The 15,667-nt window shown below is 51.9% G+C and overlaps 5 protein-coding genes across 5 annotated transcripts; 2 read left to right on the top strand and 3 right to left on the bottom strand.

Annotated features, from left to right (window-relative positions):
- Positions 1–226: 226 nt before the first annotated feature.
- On the bottom strand, positions 227–737 carry N7468_000367 (uncharacterized protein; the record flags this gene model as incomplete). The annotated part of the gene is made up of 2 exons (XM_058469664.1): positions 227–523; positions 570–737. 2 exons carry the CDS (start codon positions 735–737, stop codon positions 227–229), a joined length of 465 nt encoding a protein of 154 aa, XP_058335695.1.
- A 201-nt stretch (positions 738–938) lies between these two features.
- On the top strand, positions 939–4,582 carry N7468_000366 (ATP-dependent RNA helicase ECM16; the record flags this gene model as incomplete). The annotated part of the gene is made up of 2 exons (XM_058469663.1): positions 939–1,142; positions 1,193–4,582. The coding sequence occupies 2 exons, from the start codon at positions 939–941 to the stop codon at positions 4,580–4,582; spliced, it is 3,594 nt and encodes a 1,197-aa protein (XP_058335694.1).
- A 532-nt stretch (positions 4,583–5,114) lies between these two features.
- Positions 5,115–5,411, bottom strand: cwc21 (U2-type spliceosomal complex subunit CWC21; the record flags this gene model as incomplete). The annotated part of the gene is made up of 1 exon (XM_058469662.1): positions 5,115–5,411. One exon carries the CDS (start codon positions 5,409–5,411, stop codon positions 5,115–5,117), a length of 297 nt encoding a protein of 98 aa, XP_058335693.1.
- Positions 5,412–6,449: 1,038 nt separating this feature from the next.
- N7468_000364 (mRNA-binding protein PUF3) lies at positions 6,450–9,335 on the bottom strand (the record flags this gene model as incomplete). The annotated part of the gene is made up of 1 exon (XM_058469661.1): positions 6,450–9,335. One exon carries the CDS (start codon positions 9,333–9,335, stop codon positions 6,450–6,452), a length of 2,886 nt encoding a protein of 961 aa, XP_058335692.1.
- A 5,664-nt stretch (positions 9,336–14,999) lies between these two features.
- Positions 15,000–15,523, top strand: N7468_000363 (uncharacterized protein; the record flags this gene model as incomplete). The annotated part of the gene is made up of 2 exons (XM_058469660.1): positions 15,000–15,056; positions 15,098–15,523. The coding sequence occupies 2 exons, from the start codon at positions 15,000–15,002 to the stop codon at positions 15,521–15,523; spliced, it is 483 nt and encodes a 160-aa protein (XP_058335691.1).
- Positions 15,524–15,667: the final 144 nt, after the last annotated feature.

Below are 15,667 nucleotides of genomic sequence, written 5' to 3'. Positions count from 1 at the left end.
AGAATATTTGCGGTTACTTAGCTGAATGAAGATAGACATGACAGACAAACTTACACTCATCACTTTCGGACGTAGGAGAGAATGGTATCTTTATTCTAGTTAAGTATCTCGCGCCCATGACCATAAGGCGTTCATGGCGTAGCAAATGTTTGATTCTCCGATGCTATTAGCTTCGACGTGATATTTTTTCAAATGGGGTATCATAATCAGCGTCGAATGGTCCAGGCTATATGCAATGTAAAATCAAGTCATTGATCGCGAAGAACGAATCTCGGTCGACGTCCGTACTCCCTAAGCCGAGGCCAACCACGAGCAACCTCTTTTCGGAAGGAGACTTCATGGCAATTGCAGTGGCAATTTGGCGCGCAATCAGCTGCCCCACTGTATCCTGCCCCGGGGCGTGGCCACCAAGAATAGACGTTGCTGTTAATCCACTGAGGGGCAACAAACTGTCATCTTTATCCTCAGGGAATGTATGCATGCCGTCGGTCCCCGGGTTGTCGTTCCCCATGGGAACATGTAGCTATTCAATATTAGACACTTTCAGGAACATGGGGTTTCCTACTCACCCAATGCGCAAGACGCCCTTCTTGCGAGATAGTCACCATGATCTTATCGCTGAAGTTCATGACCATCACGTCCGTCTTGACTCCATTGACGAGGCCCGCCACCTGCCTTGTCGGTGCTGGAAATGGGAGGTCTTGAGAGCCCTGTAAGATTGTTTCTATCGATGCCATAATGTTCTGTTGGACGACGGCGATGCTGAACGTAATTGGATGTTGATGCTGATGAGGGCGGTCAGTTCGCCCCACACCAAAGTCAGGCAATATTTTACCGCCATTACGGCGTTCTTAATTTTTTTCGGCTCGAGGCATAATAGTCCAGGTGAAGCTCTCCGCTAGATCGTGGCGTTATAATTCGAAGAGGAATCTGTCAAGATGCCTCCTAAATTTGTCCCGCGTCAGCGCAAGCAAAAGCACCGGCAGAAGGAGCAGAGTGCGCCGGTGGACACCAACGTCTCAGAACTAGCACCCGTTTCGAAAGACGAAAAAGAAGCTCGCAGGCAAAAGCTGCGCGAGGAGCTGCGAGGGCAGAATGCCAATGTCTCATCAAAGAAGCAGAAGCGGCTGGACAAGTACATTGTATGTTGGAATATTCAGGCGTCGTGGATTACTTGCTTACATCTGTGCAGGAAAACAAACTGAAAAAAGAAGAGAACCTCGAGCTCCTCAAGAAACTTGCGCAAGCCAACGTCAACACTTCGAACCTCCAGAGCTCCAAGGAGCTAGGTAAACGCAAGCGACCTGAACATGAGACTAGCGCTAAGTCATCGGAACCTGCACGACCAGAACAAGACCATACTGTGGACGAGAGCGACGATTCCGATGCGGACCTGAAAGCTTTTGATCCTGCGACGGACCCAGAGCCACTAAAACCGCAAGCTCCAGTTGTGCCAGTCGGGAGTGGATTAAAGAGGCCTCTTGAGCTCGGACCCGATGGTTTCCCAGTGATCAAAAAACGAAAGCGGGCAGCAAAACCCGCGCCGGCACCGGTAAAGGAAGTTGAGTGGGAGGGCTTCAATGACGAAGAGGACGAGGATGAGCGCAGTGAAGAAGGCGAAGATATGGAAGACTCTGGGAATGATGGAGCAAGTGACTCTCACGACGAAGACTCAGACGGTTCCGAGACCAATTCCGCCGAGAACAGCAGCTCTGAGGAAGACTCGGATGAGGACTCTGAAGATGACGGGACTGTAAAGAAGATCAAGCCACGGGAATCCGCCTTTAAGTCATGGGCTATTCAACAAATCAATGACGCGATCGATTTTAAACCCACCACAGCCCCAGCCTACAACGATATCGAACAGCAGGCATTCGCACCTCCCAAGAAGGAACCAAAGAACACTGTTTATGAGGAAGAACCCCTTCCTGCCGAACTACAAGTCACCAAGGGGGATCCTTTCCGAAAGGCGTTCAGTGTGCCAGTGGACCGTTCGGAGGAAATCCAAAATGCGCGAATGGGCCTGCCTGTGGTAGGCGAGGAGCAAAAGATTATGGAAGCTATCTACAACAATCCGACCATTGTCATCTGGGGCGCTACGGGTTCGGGTAAAACAACCCAGCTGCCACAATTCCTCTTTGAGTCTGGTTTCGGTACCCCAGACAGCCCTAACCCAGGCTTGATCGGTGTCACTCAGCCTCGTCGAGTGGCTGCTGTCAGTATGGCAAACCGCGTCGCCCAGGAACTGGGCCAGCACTCCGACAAAGTGTCGTATCAGATTCGGTTCGAGTCAACAACTTCAAAAAATACGGCTATCAAGTTTATGACAGACGGTATTCTGATTCGAGAAATCGCTGACGACTTTGCTTTGCGTAAATACTCGGTGATCATCATTGACGAGGCACACGAACGCAGTGTCAATACCGATATTCTTATTGGAATGGTCAGCCGTATTGTGGATCTCCGCAAGTCCATGAGTCAGGAGGATCCCTCTGTCAAGCCATTGAAGGTCATTATCATGTCTGCCACGCTGCGTATTTCGGATTTTACTGAGAACAGAAGCCTCTTCAGGCATGGAGCGCCACCGTTGGTTCAAGCAGAAGGCCGCCAGTACCCTGTTTCTGTGCATTTCGCTCGCCGAACCCACCGAGACTATGTTGAAGAGGCTTTCCGCAAAGTTTCACGAGGACATCGTAAACTCCCCCCCGGTGGTATGCTCGTGTTTCTCACGGGCCAAAATGAGATCCGGCAGCTCTCCAAGCGCCTGAAACAAGCATTCAAGCCAACTCAGCGGGTCGATACCACCCAAGCCAGGGTTGAGTTCTCAGCCAATGATGCTCCTCTGGAAGCAGAGGATCTGGAGCTTGGTGGCGCCGAAATGGATAATGCTGGCTTTGACGATGATAGTGACTTCGAAATTACGGGGCTTGACGAGCCGGAGGATGACGAAGGATTTGACCTCGGCGAAGAGGCAATGGATTCATCAACCAAGGTGCATGTCTTGCCTCTATATTCTCAATTACCCACAAAAGAGCAGATGAAGGTCTTTGAGCCACCGCCAGAAGGCTCGCGACTGATTATTCTTGCTACTAACGTCGCCGAAACCTCCCTTACAATTCCTGGCATCAAATACGTCTTCGACTGCGGTCGAGCGAAGGAAAAGCAGTACGACCTGCTCACCGGTGTTCAGAGTTTCCAGGTTGGATGGATCAGCAAAGCCAGTGCCAACCAAAGAGCTGGTCGAGCTGGTCGAACGGGACCCGGTCACTGCTACAGGTTATACTCTTCGGCAGTCTATGAAGCAGACTTTGAGGAATACACTGACCCGGAGATCCTGCGTACACCCATCGAAGGGGTTGTCCTCCAGATGAAGAGCATGGGACTCCACAACGTAATAAACTTCCCATTTCCCACCCCTCCTAGTCGGCAGGGACTTGCAAAGGCAGAGAAACTGCTCAAGAATCTCGGTGCGCTCACTGCGGACGGCCAAGTCACGCACATTGGTCGCCGTCTCTCAACATACCCTCTCTCTCCGCGCTTCGGTAAGATGATATACATCGGCCACCAGCACGGGTGCATGCCCTATGTCATCGCTCTGGTTTCTGCACTAGCTGTCGGCGACCTCTTCGTTGCTCAAAATGAAGTCGACCCTCCAAAACGCGCAGTGAAATCAAAGGGTCCAAAAGACAGCGAAGATGACAGCGACTCCAGCGAGGACGAAAAAGTCTACACAAATGCCGACAGGCTAGAAGACACAGAGCGCGAACAGCGCTCAAAGGATTACGCCCGTGTGCACCGTCTACTCAGCAAGCACGACGACACATCCGACGCCCTCAAATTCCTATCCGCAATCTGTGCCTACGCCTACGCCTCCGACGGCGATGCCTTCTGCGAACAAATGTTCCTCCGCGGCAAAGCCTTCAAAGAAGCCACTCAGCTCCGCCGCCAGCTTACAGACATCGTCCGCTCCAATAACCCCGGCCTCCTAGGCACATACGAAGCCCGCCTTCCCGAGCCCTCGGCCAAACAGATCAAAGCCCTCAAGCAGATCGTCACAGCCGGCTTCATTGACCACATCGCCATCCGCGCCGACCTCGCGCCCGTTCCACCAGACATTCCGCGTGCTCCCCGCCGAGCCATCGACGTGCCCTATCTGACTCTTTTCCGTTCTCGCGACCGCCATTCAGACGACATTGCCGAGCGTGCAGTGTTCGTACATCCGTCGTCTATCCTGGCAAAGCTCTCTCCGAAGGAAATGCCGCAGTACATTGTCTACTCCCATCTGCAACAGTCGGCTGCTTCCGTGGTGGCCGATCAGACACCGAAGATTCGCATGTTCCCGCTCGTTGCGCCAAGTGGGCTGCAGCTTGCCGCGCTGGCGCATGGTACCCCGCTGATTGAGTACGGCAAGCCTATTGGCAAGACCGAGACGCTTGAGGGTATTCCGCAGCGACGTGCGTGCTGGGTTGTTCCGTCTTTGGTTGGCGATGCAGGTGGGACGGGCTGGCCGTTGCCGGCGAAAAAGGTCGTGCAAAGGAAAGATCCGAAGGATGGATGGGTTATTGAGAAATTTGTCTCTTGATTGTGTTAATAGAATTGTTGTATATACCATGAACCTGATGATCCAGCATTACACAGATCGTGATATCCATTTGATTGAAATTGTAGCCCCTTCCACCGCTCTACATCTGACGCACCTGCCGAAGTCCGGGTGGGGGAAAAAGAACTCAATAATGCAGGTCCATAACGCCATCCCATACCCTTTTTGCCTCAAACAAAACAAAACGAATCAGCACGAGCAAAAGGACTAGATCAAATTAGTCCCTCCCCTCCCGTCCCCTCCTCTCCCTCGAACTACTGATTTCTCCAGTCTCCCGGTCCTCGCGGATTCCCAAAGCCCTCCTCAACCTCTCACTCTCCTCAATCTTCGCCTCCGCAAGCTCATGCACCTGGTAGGACTTGAGCTGCCAACGATCCCTCCCCCCCCACTCTTCCCCTTCCTCTCTTCCACATCCCCCCTCTCCTCCAACTCCTTCAGCAGCCGCTGCCGCAAGACCTCACATCGCTCATCAATCTCCTCCTCATTCAGCACCCGCTCGCTCTCCTCGCCTTCTTCAACGTCCTTCCCCTTCTTCTTTTTTGTCCTTGCTCTGCGCCTCTTCGATCCGCTCATTTTCTTCTTCCAGTCGCTCGCGCTCTTCCATGACGCGGACTTCGATGGCGCGGCGCCGGTCATGTTCCAGGATCTGCTTGTCTGGGAGACGCTGTTTGAAGGAGGGTCCTTTGGAGCCTGGGGTGGGGTAGGGCGCGCCGTATCCTTGGGCGCGCGGTTTGATGAAGGCGCTGTTTCGTTGGACGTAGCCGGATGTACCACTGCCTCGTGGGGTGGAGAGGCCTACGTTCGAAGACATTGTGGTTGGTCTGATCTGAGTGGGGATTGTTTGTGGAAGCTGTGATATCTTTATTTCAGATTGTTCAAAGCTGCCGTATACGCGCTTCGTAGGAGAAATGAGAGATGCTTGTGGAAGTTGGAAGCTTCGGAGAGAGAAAGTGTAGATTGTCGGCAGAAGTGTGGTTGGCGAGACGTCTTATCGGTCACGTGGTGATAGTGTGCGGCCACGCTCGAAGCAAACTACTGAGGTTGGAATTCACACGTTCAGTAGTGACATGGACAATTCCTTAGTTTTCGGAGGTCCAGATTGAATAGTAATAGGTTGCTCGACCATAGTTGATATTGGATATTACATGAGCCACAAGCAAGGTATCAACACAGCGTCTGTTTAGGCAAGACACTTTCTCATCAGGAACAGAGTCTGCCGAACAACACAGGAAGTAAAATAGCAAACCCCGCATCCGATATGCAGCATCTTTGGTAAGATGACTCGACTAAGATAAAACATAAAAATCATAGAAAAAAGAAAGAAAAAAGGAAAAGAAAAGTGTCCAAGATAGAACACACAAACAAGATCGAGCCCGTGCCATGCAAGGAAGTTGCTCTCGCCCCGTATTTCCAGATCCGAATCTCCCATATCATATGCTGAAGATCGTTGAGAGCGAATATCAGATGCTCCCATAAAAACACACACCGACGCCGAATCACAGTCAACCTAAAATAGTTCCTCACTCCCAAAGACGCATTGCAAGACAATGGAGAGGAAAGAGGAACACCGTCATAACAGATAGAGAGAAGAACATGAACAGTCGAAGAGCACAGCAGTAAAGGGCGTAAGAGTTTGGAAAATCGGACCGAGATCAGGGCATGAAAAAGAAGAGATAACAATGAAAGCCCTAGACTTTTGCGCCGTGAAGCCGTGAGAAAAGGGCAGAAAGGGAAATCACATCAGAAGTTGGTAAACCATATATCCCGCCGGATCCCCTGTATGTATAAGCCCATATTAGTTAAAAGAAACAAGAATGGCTCTCGGTTCGACAGATTGACATTAGAACGATTATGTGGGCAAGCGAAGCGGAAAAAGTATGCATCGAATTAGTGAGCGCTGGTGACATCGACCGGGAAGGCAACACCGGTGCTGGCCGTCTCGGGACTGGAAACCGAAGTCACAGTGCTCTGAGCGAGGACCCTTGGACTCGAGGGTGCCATCGACGCCGCTCTGGTTGTCCGTGGGGGGAGGGGTTGGCGGAGCAGTGCCAACGAAGGGGCCACGAGGCTGCTCCATGGGGAGAACCCGCTTGGAGGGCTGGGGAGAGGATTTGTGGGAGTTGGGAGGGGTAGTCGACGTTGCGTGAGACACAGGGCCAGCGGCTGGGCAGTTGGGGTCGAAGATGAGCTTTTCAATGGCTACGATTTGCTTGCCATAGCTGAACTTCTTAAGTTGGCTTAGCAGAGGCTTGATCTGCTCAATAAGAGCCTCCCGCTCCGATCCCTTCAACTGGCCCAGGACCTTTTGAATCACATAATTGCCGTACTGGTCACGCATGAGTCCGAGAAGAGGGCTCTCGCCCCGATCATTGGGCATTGTCAGGGTGTTGATGATGTGACGACGCTGGCTTTCTTCACCAAACTCGATGCTCTTTTCGACGACGTTGCTCGCGAACTTGTGCTTGGAGTAGGCGAGCAGCTGCGACATGACAATCACAATCATGCGGTTGCGGTCTTTCTCATCACCGTTCTCGATGACATGCTGGATGACATAGTTACCAAACTGATCGGGAATGAGATTCGAAGTGCAAGCATGCAGTTCAGCGAGAATAGATTCGCGATCAATCTCCTCGCAATGCTCGAGCATGCGCTGGATAACACGGCAACCGTACGGATGAGCAGCAAGACGGTTGACCTGGCCTCGGAAAGCGTTGATGATAAACTGCACGTACTGCGATGGGACCCGCTCGATGGCTTTCTGGATAACGTGGTTACCATTCTGATCACGCACGCACTTCAGCACGTGGTTCTCCAATTCCTTGACCATTGCAGCTTGCTGATCGGTGAGAATGTGCTCCAGAGCCTTCTGGACAACACGGCATCCGTACATCTGAGTGGACAAGGCTAGGACATGACCTCGCATTTGGTTGGCGAGTATCTTCTTTTGAGTCTGGTTACCATGCTCGAATAACTTCTGCACAACATAGTTGCCGAATACGTCGGTCATGAGCTGCAGGCAGTTGGGCTGGATCTCCCGAAAGACCTGCTCCTTTTCGTCGCTGTTGGCCGTCTCCAGCTTCTGCTGAATGAAACGCGAACCATGCTGGTCACCACTGAACTCCACAACGTGATTGTAAATATCCTTCAGCTCGTAGCGCTTATTGCCCTTGCTGTTAGCACGGAATTCCTCCAGAAGAGGACTCCGCACAACTTGGGTTGGATCGTGTTCGCGGTGCTGGCGAGTCAAGAGTCCCGCGGGCCCCATATTACCAAGTTGATTGACTGGGTAGAAACCCTGAAGGGCGTTCAAACGAGCAGCTTGATAGTTCTGGTATTCGTACGACTGGGGCATCTGCATGCGTTGCATAGAGTTACCCTGGCCAGGGATGAACTCTTGCTCCTGGAAACCTCGCAGGCGGCGATCATACGCAGCGGCTTGAGCTTCCGAAATACGACCGTTGTTTCGATACTGACCTTCGACGCCAGAGTAGAGTGGACTATCCATGCGAACGTAGTCGGATGGAGAGATGGATCCAGTCTCAGCACCGCGAGAACGAGCTTGATACTGAAGGTGCATGTCGGATCCACCCTCATAACCCAGCTGGTAGACATCCTCATGCTGGTACTTTCCACGAGAGATCGAGCTATCGAATGAGGCGTGAGATGCGTACTGAGGTCGCTGACCGGAAGCCTGAGCGTTGTATCCAGTATCATTCAGCTGTAGCTTATTGAAAGAACCACCAAGATCAATGGAGGCGTTGCCATAACGACCATCGACACTGTGGTTGTCTGAGTAGAAGGAGGGATGGGCAGAATGAGCGGGACGTTGAGCATACGAGACAGAGTTGTGGGACATGTGAGACAGGGCACTTCGCGCCTGCGTGGGAGACACGTTATCAGGAATGCCGGACATCGACGACATGCTCATGGTGTTTAATTCGTCGTTACGCGAGCCATCAAGAGACGCGTGGAAGCCAGGCTGATTAGGGAAAGTTGTGCCAACTGGACTACCACTGAGACCGGTGGTGCTCATTTGACGACGACCATCACCATTGCGCAAGGCGGGGAATCCACCGAAAGTCATTCCGTCACTCGATGGCGACACGCCCTCAGATGCCGAGTTAAGGTAAGGACGGTGACTGACGGTGCCCGCGGACGTGGGAAATACCTGAGGTTCGGGAAGGGTGAAGTAAGATGAGTCGCTGGCAGTGTTGATCTGCTGCGCGTTACGGTCGCTAGAACGAGTTTCAACAGGCGATGTGGCATGAGATCGGTTCTGAGCCATTGCCAATGACGTGTTGACAGTGGTCCACGGCAGGTTAGGGCGTCCACTCCAGCTATCCGACTCGGACGTGGACAACAAAGAACCAGACCCTGATTTACCTTCAAATGCCGTCTCGCCAATGTGCTCGCCTGAGTATGATGTCAACGGCCGTTGGGGCTCGAAGGGTTCGCAGAGATTGCTTCTGCCGAGAGACCTGCCATCCGCGAAAGCGCCTCCCAGGTTCGAATCACCCCATATATTGTTCCAGCTGGTCTTTCCAGTAGTGCCGAAACCCTTGCTCACGCTGTTGTTGTTGGGACCGCGCGAGCGATCGGTGTTCATGCCAGATGAACCCATGGTACCACCTCGAGTCGATCGAACCTGCATCTCGTGTGTCAAACGCGAATCCATTGGGTTGCCGCTTACGTCACTCACGTTGTGGACAGAGTTGGCAGCCATCGTAGAAGCCATCTCACAGAAAACTGATCGACAGGTGGGATATCAGATATGTACTCGAACGGCGGGCGACTATTTGCAAGGAGTTCGAGTCGGACGACACTAGATCACAGTAGGCCGAGCAACCGAATCCTCCAGTATTTGCAACGGGCACCAGGCACGAGAGAACGGCGTACACGAAGGAATATAAGACTGGAAGTCAGACGAAGGCCCCTGTTAGCTGGAGGGAGCTGTGGTATGGAGAGGAGGTGACCTCCCAGCCAAGGTGTACAGGGCTAGAGGAGGGCGCGTACCAGAGGGGACAAGAGGAGTCCCGGACAGTGACGAGTGACGAAGGGGAAAAGGCCGGAGATGATTTTCCCTTGAATCGACTTTTCTTCAGAAACCACGATCCCAGGACATGTACAGGAGAGACAGGAGGGTTGAGAGGGGAGGGAGGTAGGAGATGTGAGAGAGATGAGAAATGAAGGGAAAGGACGTTCAAATCAAGCACAGATGCCCGGAAGATGCAAGGCGACAAAGAATTGGCAGGATGGAAAAATCCTCCCCTTCGTTTGACCGTGCAGGCGGTTGGTAGCCGAACAAGAGAAAGCGTCGCGCGGTTACTGCGCTCCGTGCATACTCCAGGAATCTCCCAGCTTGTTGATCGTCCTCATGTGCCTTATGGAGAGGCGATCCCCGAGAATGGAAGAGCGTTGACACCCTTGGATGAGGTTCGCGCAAGGGGGGTGTGGTGAGGGGGGCACGGGTTGGAGGACGAAGAGAGGGGGAGACGCTTCGAAGATTTCTTCCTATCCAGGGAAGAAAAAAAATGGATAGTGGAATGCGCGCAACGAAGGGAAGTCCGGTGGGATTTAGTGGGTCGATGGATGGGAATGTGGGAAAGAGACAAAGCACAGCATTAATGTAGTTCCAGCTGTCACACAGGCGCCAGCATGACAAGTTGAGTTGAATTTTTCGGAGTGCCTGTTCAAACCCACAGGAAAGAGAAATAGAAGAGGAGGGGAAGAGTAAAAATTAGGAGAAAGAGAAAAAAAGAACTGAAAGAAAAAAAAAGAGTCACACGAAAGCGAGTAAAAAGCTGGAAAGGGGATACTGAGGAACAAGGAAAAAAATGATAGATAAGGTGTGCAAAATGATGCTTGGTGAAGGCAGATCAGCCGCTGTGACAAGACAGGTATGATGCGTGTATTGAAGAGTATTGACCCGATGGCGATGATGGGTAGAAGCAGGGTCGATCCTAGCGTGGGTACCTCCTTTACTGCAGACAGGTCGTGTATTGGCAGGTAGCGCCAAGGCCCAGACTGACACAGGACACCTCGCATGCCTGATGTCACGTATTGTCATCTTCAGATCCCCCAAGATCGTTGGCCTCCGGCGCTTTCTTTTTTAGCTTCGTCCATCAATGGCTCTGCTAATCAAACTACGACTCTATCAATCTAACCAAAGGTCAGTCTAGTCTCCATAAACCCCATCCTGTCAACTACTCCAATGCTACATCCTCTCGAGTTGGCATGTACCTTGGATCCCCCCCCAATTCAGAGCGGCCTCGCCGAATGTGAAGGTGAAAACCTGAAGTCATCGAGGGACAGCTCCGGACAATAGTTCCTAGCGATTCATTTCTCATGAGATGTATTCGCTCTAACCATGGTCAAAGACCCTCGCTCCAAATCCTGGGTGTGCACGCAACCATCACATATGTATCTGCAGGAGGTCCAAAGGCAAGAGAAGGGACTTCAATAAATTGTTTGGAGCTTCTCCAGTTTTCCACTCCCAATTATATCGCGTCCAGGTTATGCCCCGTCCAAGCATCAGTTGGTTTTGGCAGCCCGATAGTGTGTCCGATCGGGGGGGACCCACTTGGACCCTAGCTCCCTCCGAGGTGCAGGCGACCAGGTTGTAATGGAAGCTCGATCCAGTTTCGTCTATGTCGAGATCGACGTACTACCGTATTGCTCTAAGATCCATGTTTTACAATATCTGATGAACGTAGGAAGCAACGTCGCTTTCTGCCGATACATTCTAGATTCATTAATACAATCCAAGGGACCGCCACAGCTCTACCAATGGATGACTGGGCCATTCCAATGCCTTGGCCGATCTCCCTCTGCCTGGTCGGAAACCTAATGGAGCGTCGCCTGGGTCGACTCGGATCTGCAGGACGCTCTCTAACACAGAGTCCGACGCTGGTCGACATCCCCTTCCATAAAGCTATTGCCCGCCTCTGATAAATAGTGTAGCTCCATATTTCTTCTTGCCTTTGACCATGTAACCAGAAAATCGAGTCATCCCTTGGGCACCGCCAGAAGTAATAGCGTGCTTGGTTGCCAATTCTGCGCTTGGGGCCGCAAATGCAGGTAGATGTTCCATCGATTCGACAACCCCCTTGCATCTGCACCGTCGCACTCGTTGTTGAGTCGGAGGCCTCAGTGATCTCCGCGGTGCATCTCCTGACAGAGCACTCCTGTTGATGGTCCATCGTTCTTTCATCCCGATGCCAAAGAAAAGACTCGTATCTATATCCATCTAAATGGCCTCGTAAATGGGGAATTTCTATCCACCGACGTCACTAGTACATGGTCAGATAAGGCCTAGGAGCGTATCTTTTTCCCGTCGCCCGGTGAAATTAAGAAAATGGCCGAGACACAGCCGTAATACAACGGGCAAGGAAGGATACCCACTTCCGGATCCTTGCAGAGCAGTCGCACAAACCTACTGTCAAGCCATTACTCGCAGGAAGCTTCGATCTACCCCAGATCTTTCGAGGGGGAGGTTTACCGGATCTACAGAGCTGCAACTCAGATCCACCTTGCGTTTGGTTTTGGTTGCCACGGAAGAGCAATAAAGCTATTGAGAGGGCTCTATAGAAGCGCAGCCAAGGCGACGGTGACGGTGACCGCTATTTAGATTTCCGTCGACGGCTTAGGCTGGCTTGACCTAGCGGGAACGGAACCGTTGGGTGGAAACTGGATAATGCGGAGCCACTGCGGCCGAATGCTCGGCCTTGGGGCTTGACAACTGGCTTTTTGGAGGCTTTTCTCCCCCGTACTTTTCTGAGGCTATTGGTCTAGCCCGTGGCGGTGATGTATCAAATTATTTGTCTCCGATCCTTAGGGAAAGATGATGGCCGGGACCCTGGTATGTGGCGGTGGGGGAATTGGACCTGTAGAGACCCAGTTGTCTTGCTGCTGGTTGTGTTGGCGATCGGGACCCATAGGTGGTGGATTTCTCAGAGGGCTTATTTGCAAATCAGCCGTCACTCTAGCGTAGTCGCCATGCCATGGTTGTGAAGTGACCCGCTCGCTGTTGCAGCGAAGCCACGTTCGCGTGAAGCGGGCGCGAATGGACTCTCGCCCCCATTCTGCTTTTCGCCGGTATCTACAAGCCTTCCCCAGGTCGCTTCGCGGTGTAGCGTACGCGGCATTATTATTTCCTTCTTAGCCTCTTGTTAATGAGATCCCAGGCGGTCACCTGATGCGATCGACTATTGACATCTCATATGAGGTGATAAATATAGATGGGGATGGAGCAACACCATGATGATGTGGGTTCTCTTTCCTGGGTATAAGCGTCGCCCGATCCCTGAAGGCCTAAGGATTGATATTTTAGGCTTGACTCCTGGTATTTGATTTAAAGGTCTTTCTTTGAAAGAGAGTAGCTATGTCATTGCGAAAGACTAGGATCTCCTCCGGTGCTTTTATGACGGTTGCGAGGAACGGGGAAACTTTGAAAGCCCACAGCTCAAACAATTCACGTCACCCAATTTGAGAAATCTCCAGCAAGTAGACAAATCCATGTATCTGCGCGTACTAGCGTACGGAGATTCCAGCGTGTAACATAGTCGTACAACCATATCTGGGCCCAAGTGGCGTGTCAGAACTCGAATGCGGCCCACGCACGGTTTTGCTGCATCTTATGGATCTGAGGGCCCGTACACGACGCCGCTCAGACAGATCGGAAAGATGGGTAGAAGCCTTCGATGAGTCGGGTCAGGTAAGGTGGTATGGCTTAGGAGGTGTATTTAAATTAGCAATCTGAAAAGCAATCTTCAAGTTCAATTTGGGGTAAAAACAGCGAACGTTGGTAAGCTGGGCTTAATTTCCATTATGCAGGCGCAGGACTATATATATTCACAGCACCAGCCTTTTCCGCGCCCGGGGGGGGTGGTTTCCAACATTTCCGATTTATCACGCTCTCAGTCTGCTAGCATAGGAGGCATTATTTGATTCGAGTTTCGGAGTCTGAGAAGCTAAAATAGTGTTTATCGAGGGACGTATTCGTCGGACCCTGATATTTGGATCAACTGCTCGTGTAGACTTGGCCCGCTTGAACATCGTACGGCCGGATGTGCCGGCCCCGTGCTACGGCACTTACTGGCCAGGATCCACAACTACCTCTCTCAAGTTCCAAGGTGACTATCCTGCTAACTACATACTGGCGGAAATAATATCTGTGACAAGTACTAATAGGCATTATCGGCTGGTTCTGTCAATATGTAGATCCGAATGATGTCAGGTGGAATCCCGTTAGCCGACCTGACTTACGAGATTACAGCACCACGGTAGAACCTGGAAGTATCTGCTGTCCCTCTGACAATCGTCTCAGACTCTAGCTAAATCGATGAGGTAGTCAAGATTATCACTGGCAATTCGGATTCTAGAGCGGATCCTCCGTAGGGTCGGGTATATCCACTGTCCAACTGCTTGGTTAAACTTGTTCTGCCCAAGTGACCGAGCTCTATTGCATCATAGGTCTCCATGGGCGATGCACTTCCCTCTGAAGATCATATCTCAGCAGGAAGAAGACTGCCAGATGCTAAGACAAGAACAAAGTGACCCTAAGACATACGCATACCGCAATCTCGCAGCCTTATGAACTCCAAGGCCTCGGTACGGAGTAAGCGCCGTGATAGCATGCCAGGCGTCTTTTGCTTTCTCAGGGGGGAGAGACCAAAATAAACAAGGAATAGGTTGGTGGAGACCTCATCTCCTTTTTAGCGAATGATAACGCGCGTCAAATTGGAGTGAACGGGTTTGCCAGGAACCATTGGGGTGTGATTGGCCAGACAAGCTCCAGCCCCATCAGCACGACTTTAATTGCCCCAAATCAAACCGAACCCACTGGGAAAATAAACCAACGATTCCAGCAGCTAAGCCGCGAGGAGTTTAGGGCGAACGAAAATAAAAAGGCCAGGGCGAGAAGCTGACTGCCCCCATAGGCCCGAGAATTCTGGCCAGTCAGCGTGGTTCACCCTCTCTCCCCTTCGTTTTCCCCTGTTTTCCTTTCATTCTCCAATCCTCTTCACCCCTCTACCTCTCTCCACCTCCCATTCCTTCCTGTAGCAGGTGTCAGCTTCACTCTTTCAGCTGAACTCCGTGCTATCCATTCTTTCTGCCGTCGCGTCGAATTGATCCGTTCCCCCGATTCATTCGCTCGATTCCATTCTTTCTCCGACCAGCCTCGAACCACCCCGTCCGCGACGTTATTTTCGAGCATTCATTCCGACACTCTCTTTTTTATCCCCGGATCAAGTCCACCACACTCCTTGGAATTTCGCCTTTGACGATCGCTGTCGATTTCAGTTCCGACAGTTTTCAAACCCCTCCCCAAACCTCTCGACAACCGACGACCGACAGATACATCACAGCGACAACCCGATACACGCAACCGATCGAGAAAATGCTTAACATATTTGTTGCCCGCGATGACAAGAGCGACGGTCTCTCCCCTGCTATGGTCGATCTTCTGATCGTCCTCCTGGTGCTCATCCTGCTCAGTCTTGGACTGGTCGCTGGTCTGCTTCTCTCCGCCGCAAGCGCCAAGCTAAGAAAGAATCTCTGCTTCCCATCCACAACGGCCAAACTCCCCACCATCAGCGCCGTCTTACAATCACCGCCGGCAAGACTGAATCTGTCGTCGTTTACGACGAGAAGCGCGCCCTCATGGAGACCTCAGATAGCCCTCCCCCGAGCCCCGTTCCGGAGATCCGCATCACGTTCCCCGAGGAGGAAGATGAGTCTGGAAAGCGCAAGTCCGGCCGCATGGTTGTCGTCCGAATTAGCGATGCTGGAAGTATTGGCCTGGAACCTTGCCATGACGAACTTCCTCCGTATCAAACCAACGACACGGGTCGATTCCAGTCACTTGACCTCGAGCGCATGGGTGGTCTGAAGGAGAAAGAGGACACGAAGAGTTATTCATAATTGCACCGGCCCGCTCCCTAACCCACGGTGCTTTCAATACCGCTGCTGTTGAAACAACTCCGATACCCTTTAATTCTTCGACGATCTCCCAAAAGCATGACGAGCAACTTGGCGAACCTCTGTTTTTACCTCCTACACTTTTCG

This window comes from Penicillium chermesinum, assembly GCF_028974085.1.
Source record: "Penicillium chermesinum strain IBT 19713 chromosome Unknown utg000001l:1.0-1975020.0:1.0-1976611.0, whole genome shotgun sequence".
In the NCBI taxonomy this organism is placed as follows: Eukaryota; Fungi; Ascomycota; class Eurotiomycetes; order Eurotiales; family Aspergillaceae; genus Penicillium; species Penicillium chermesinum.
The sequence above is the reverse complement of the archived record's forward strand: the minus strand, read 5'-3'. Positions and strand labels throughout refer to the sequence as shown.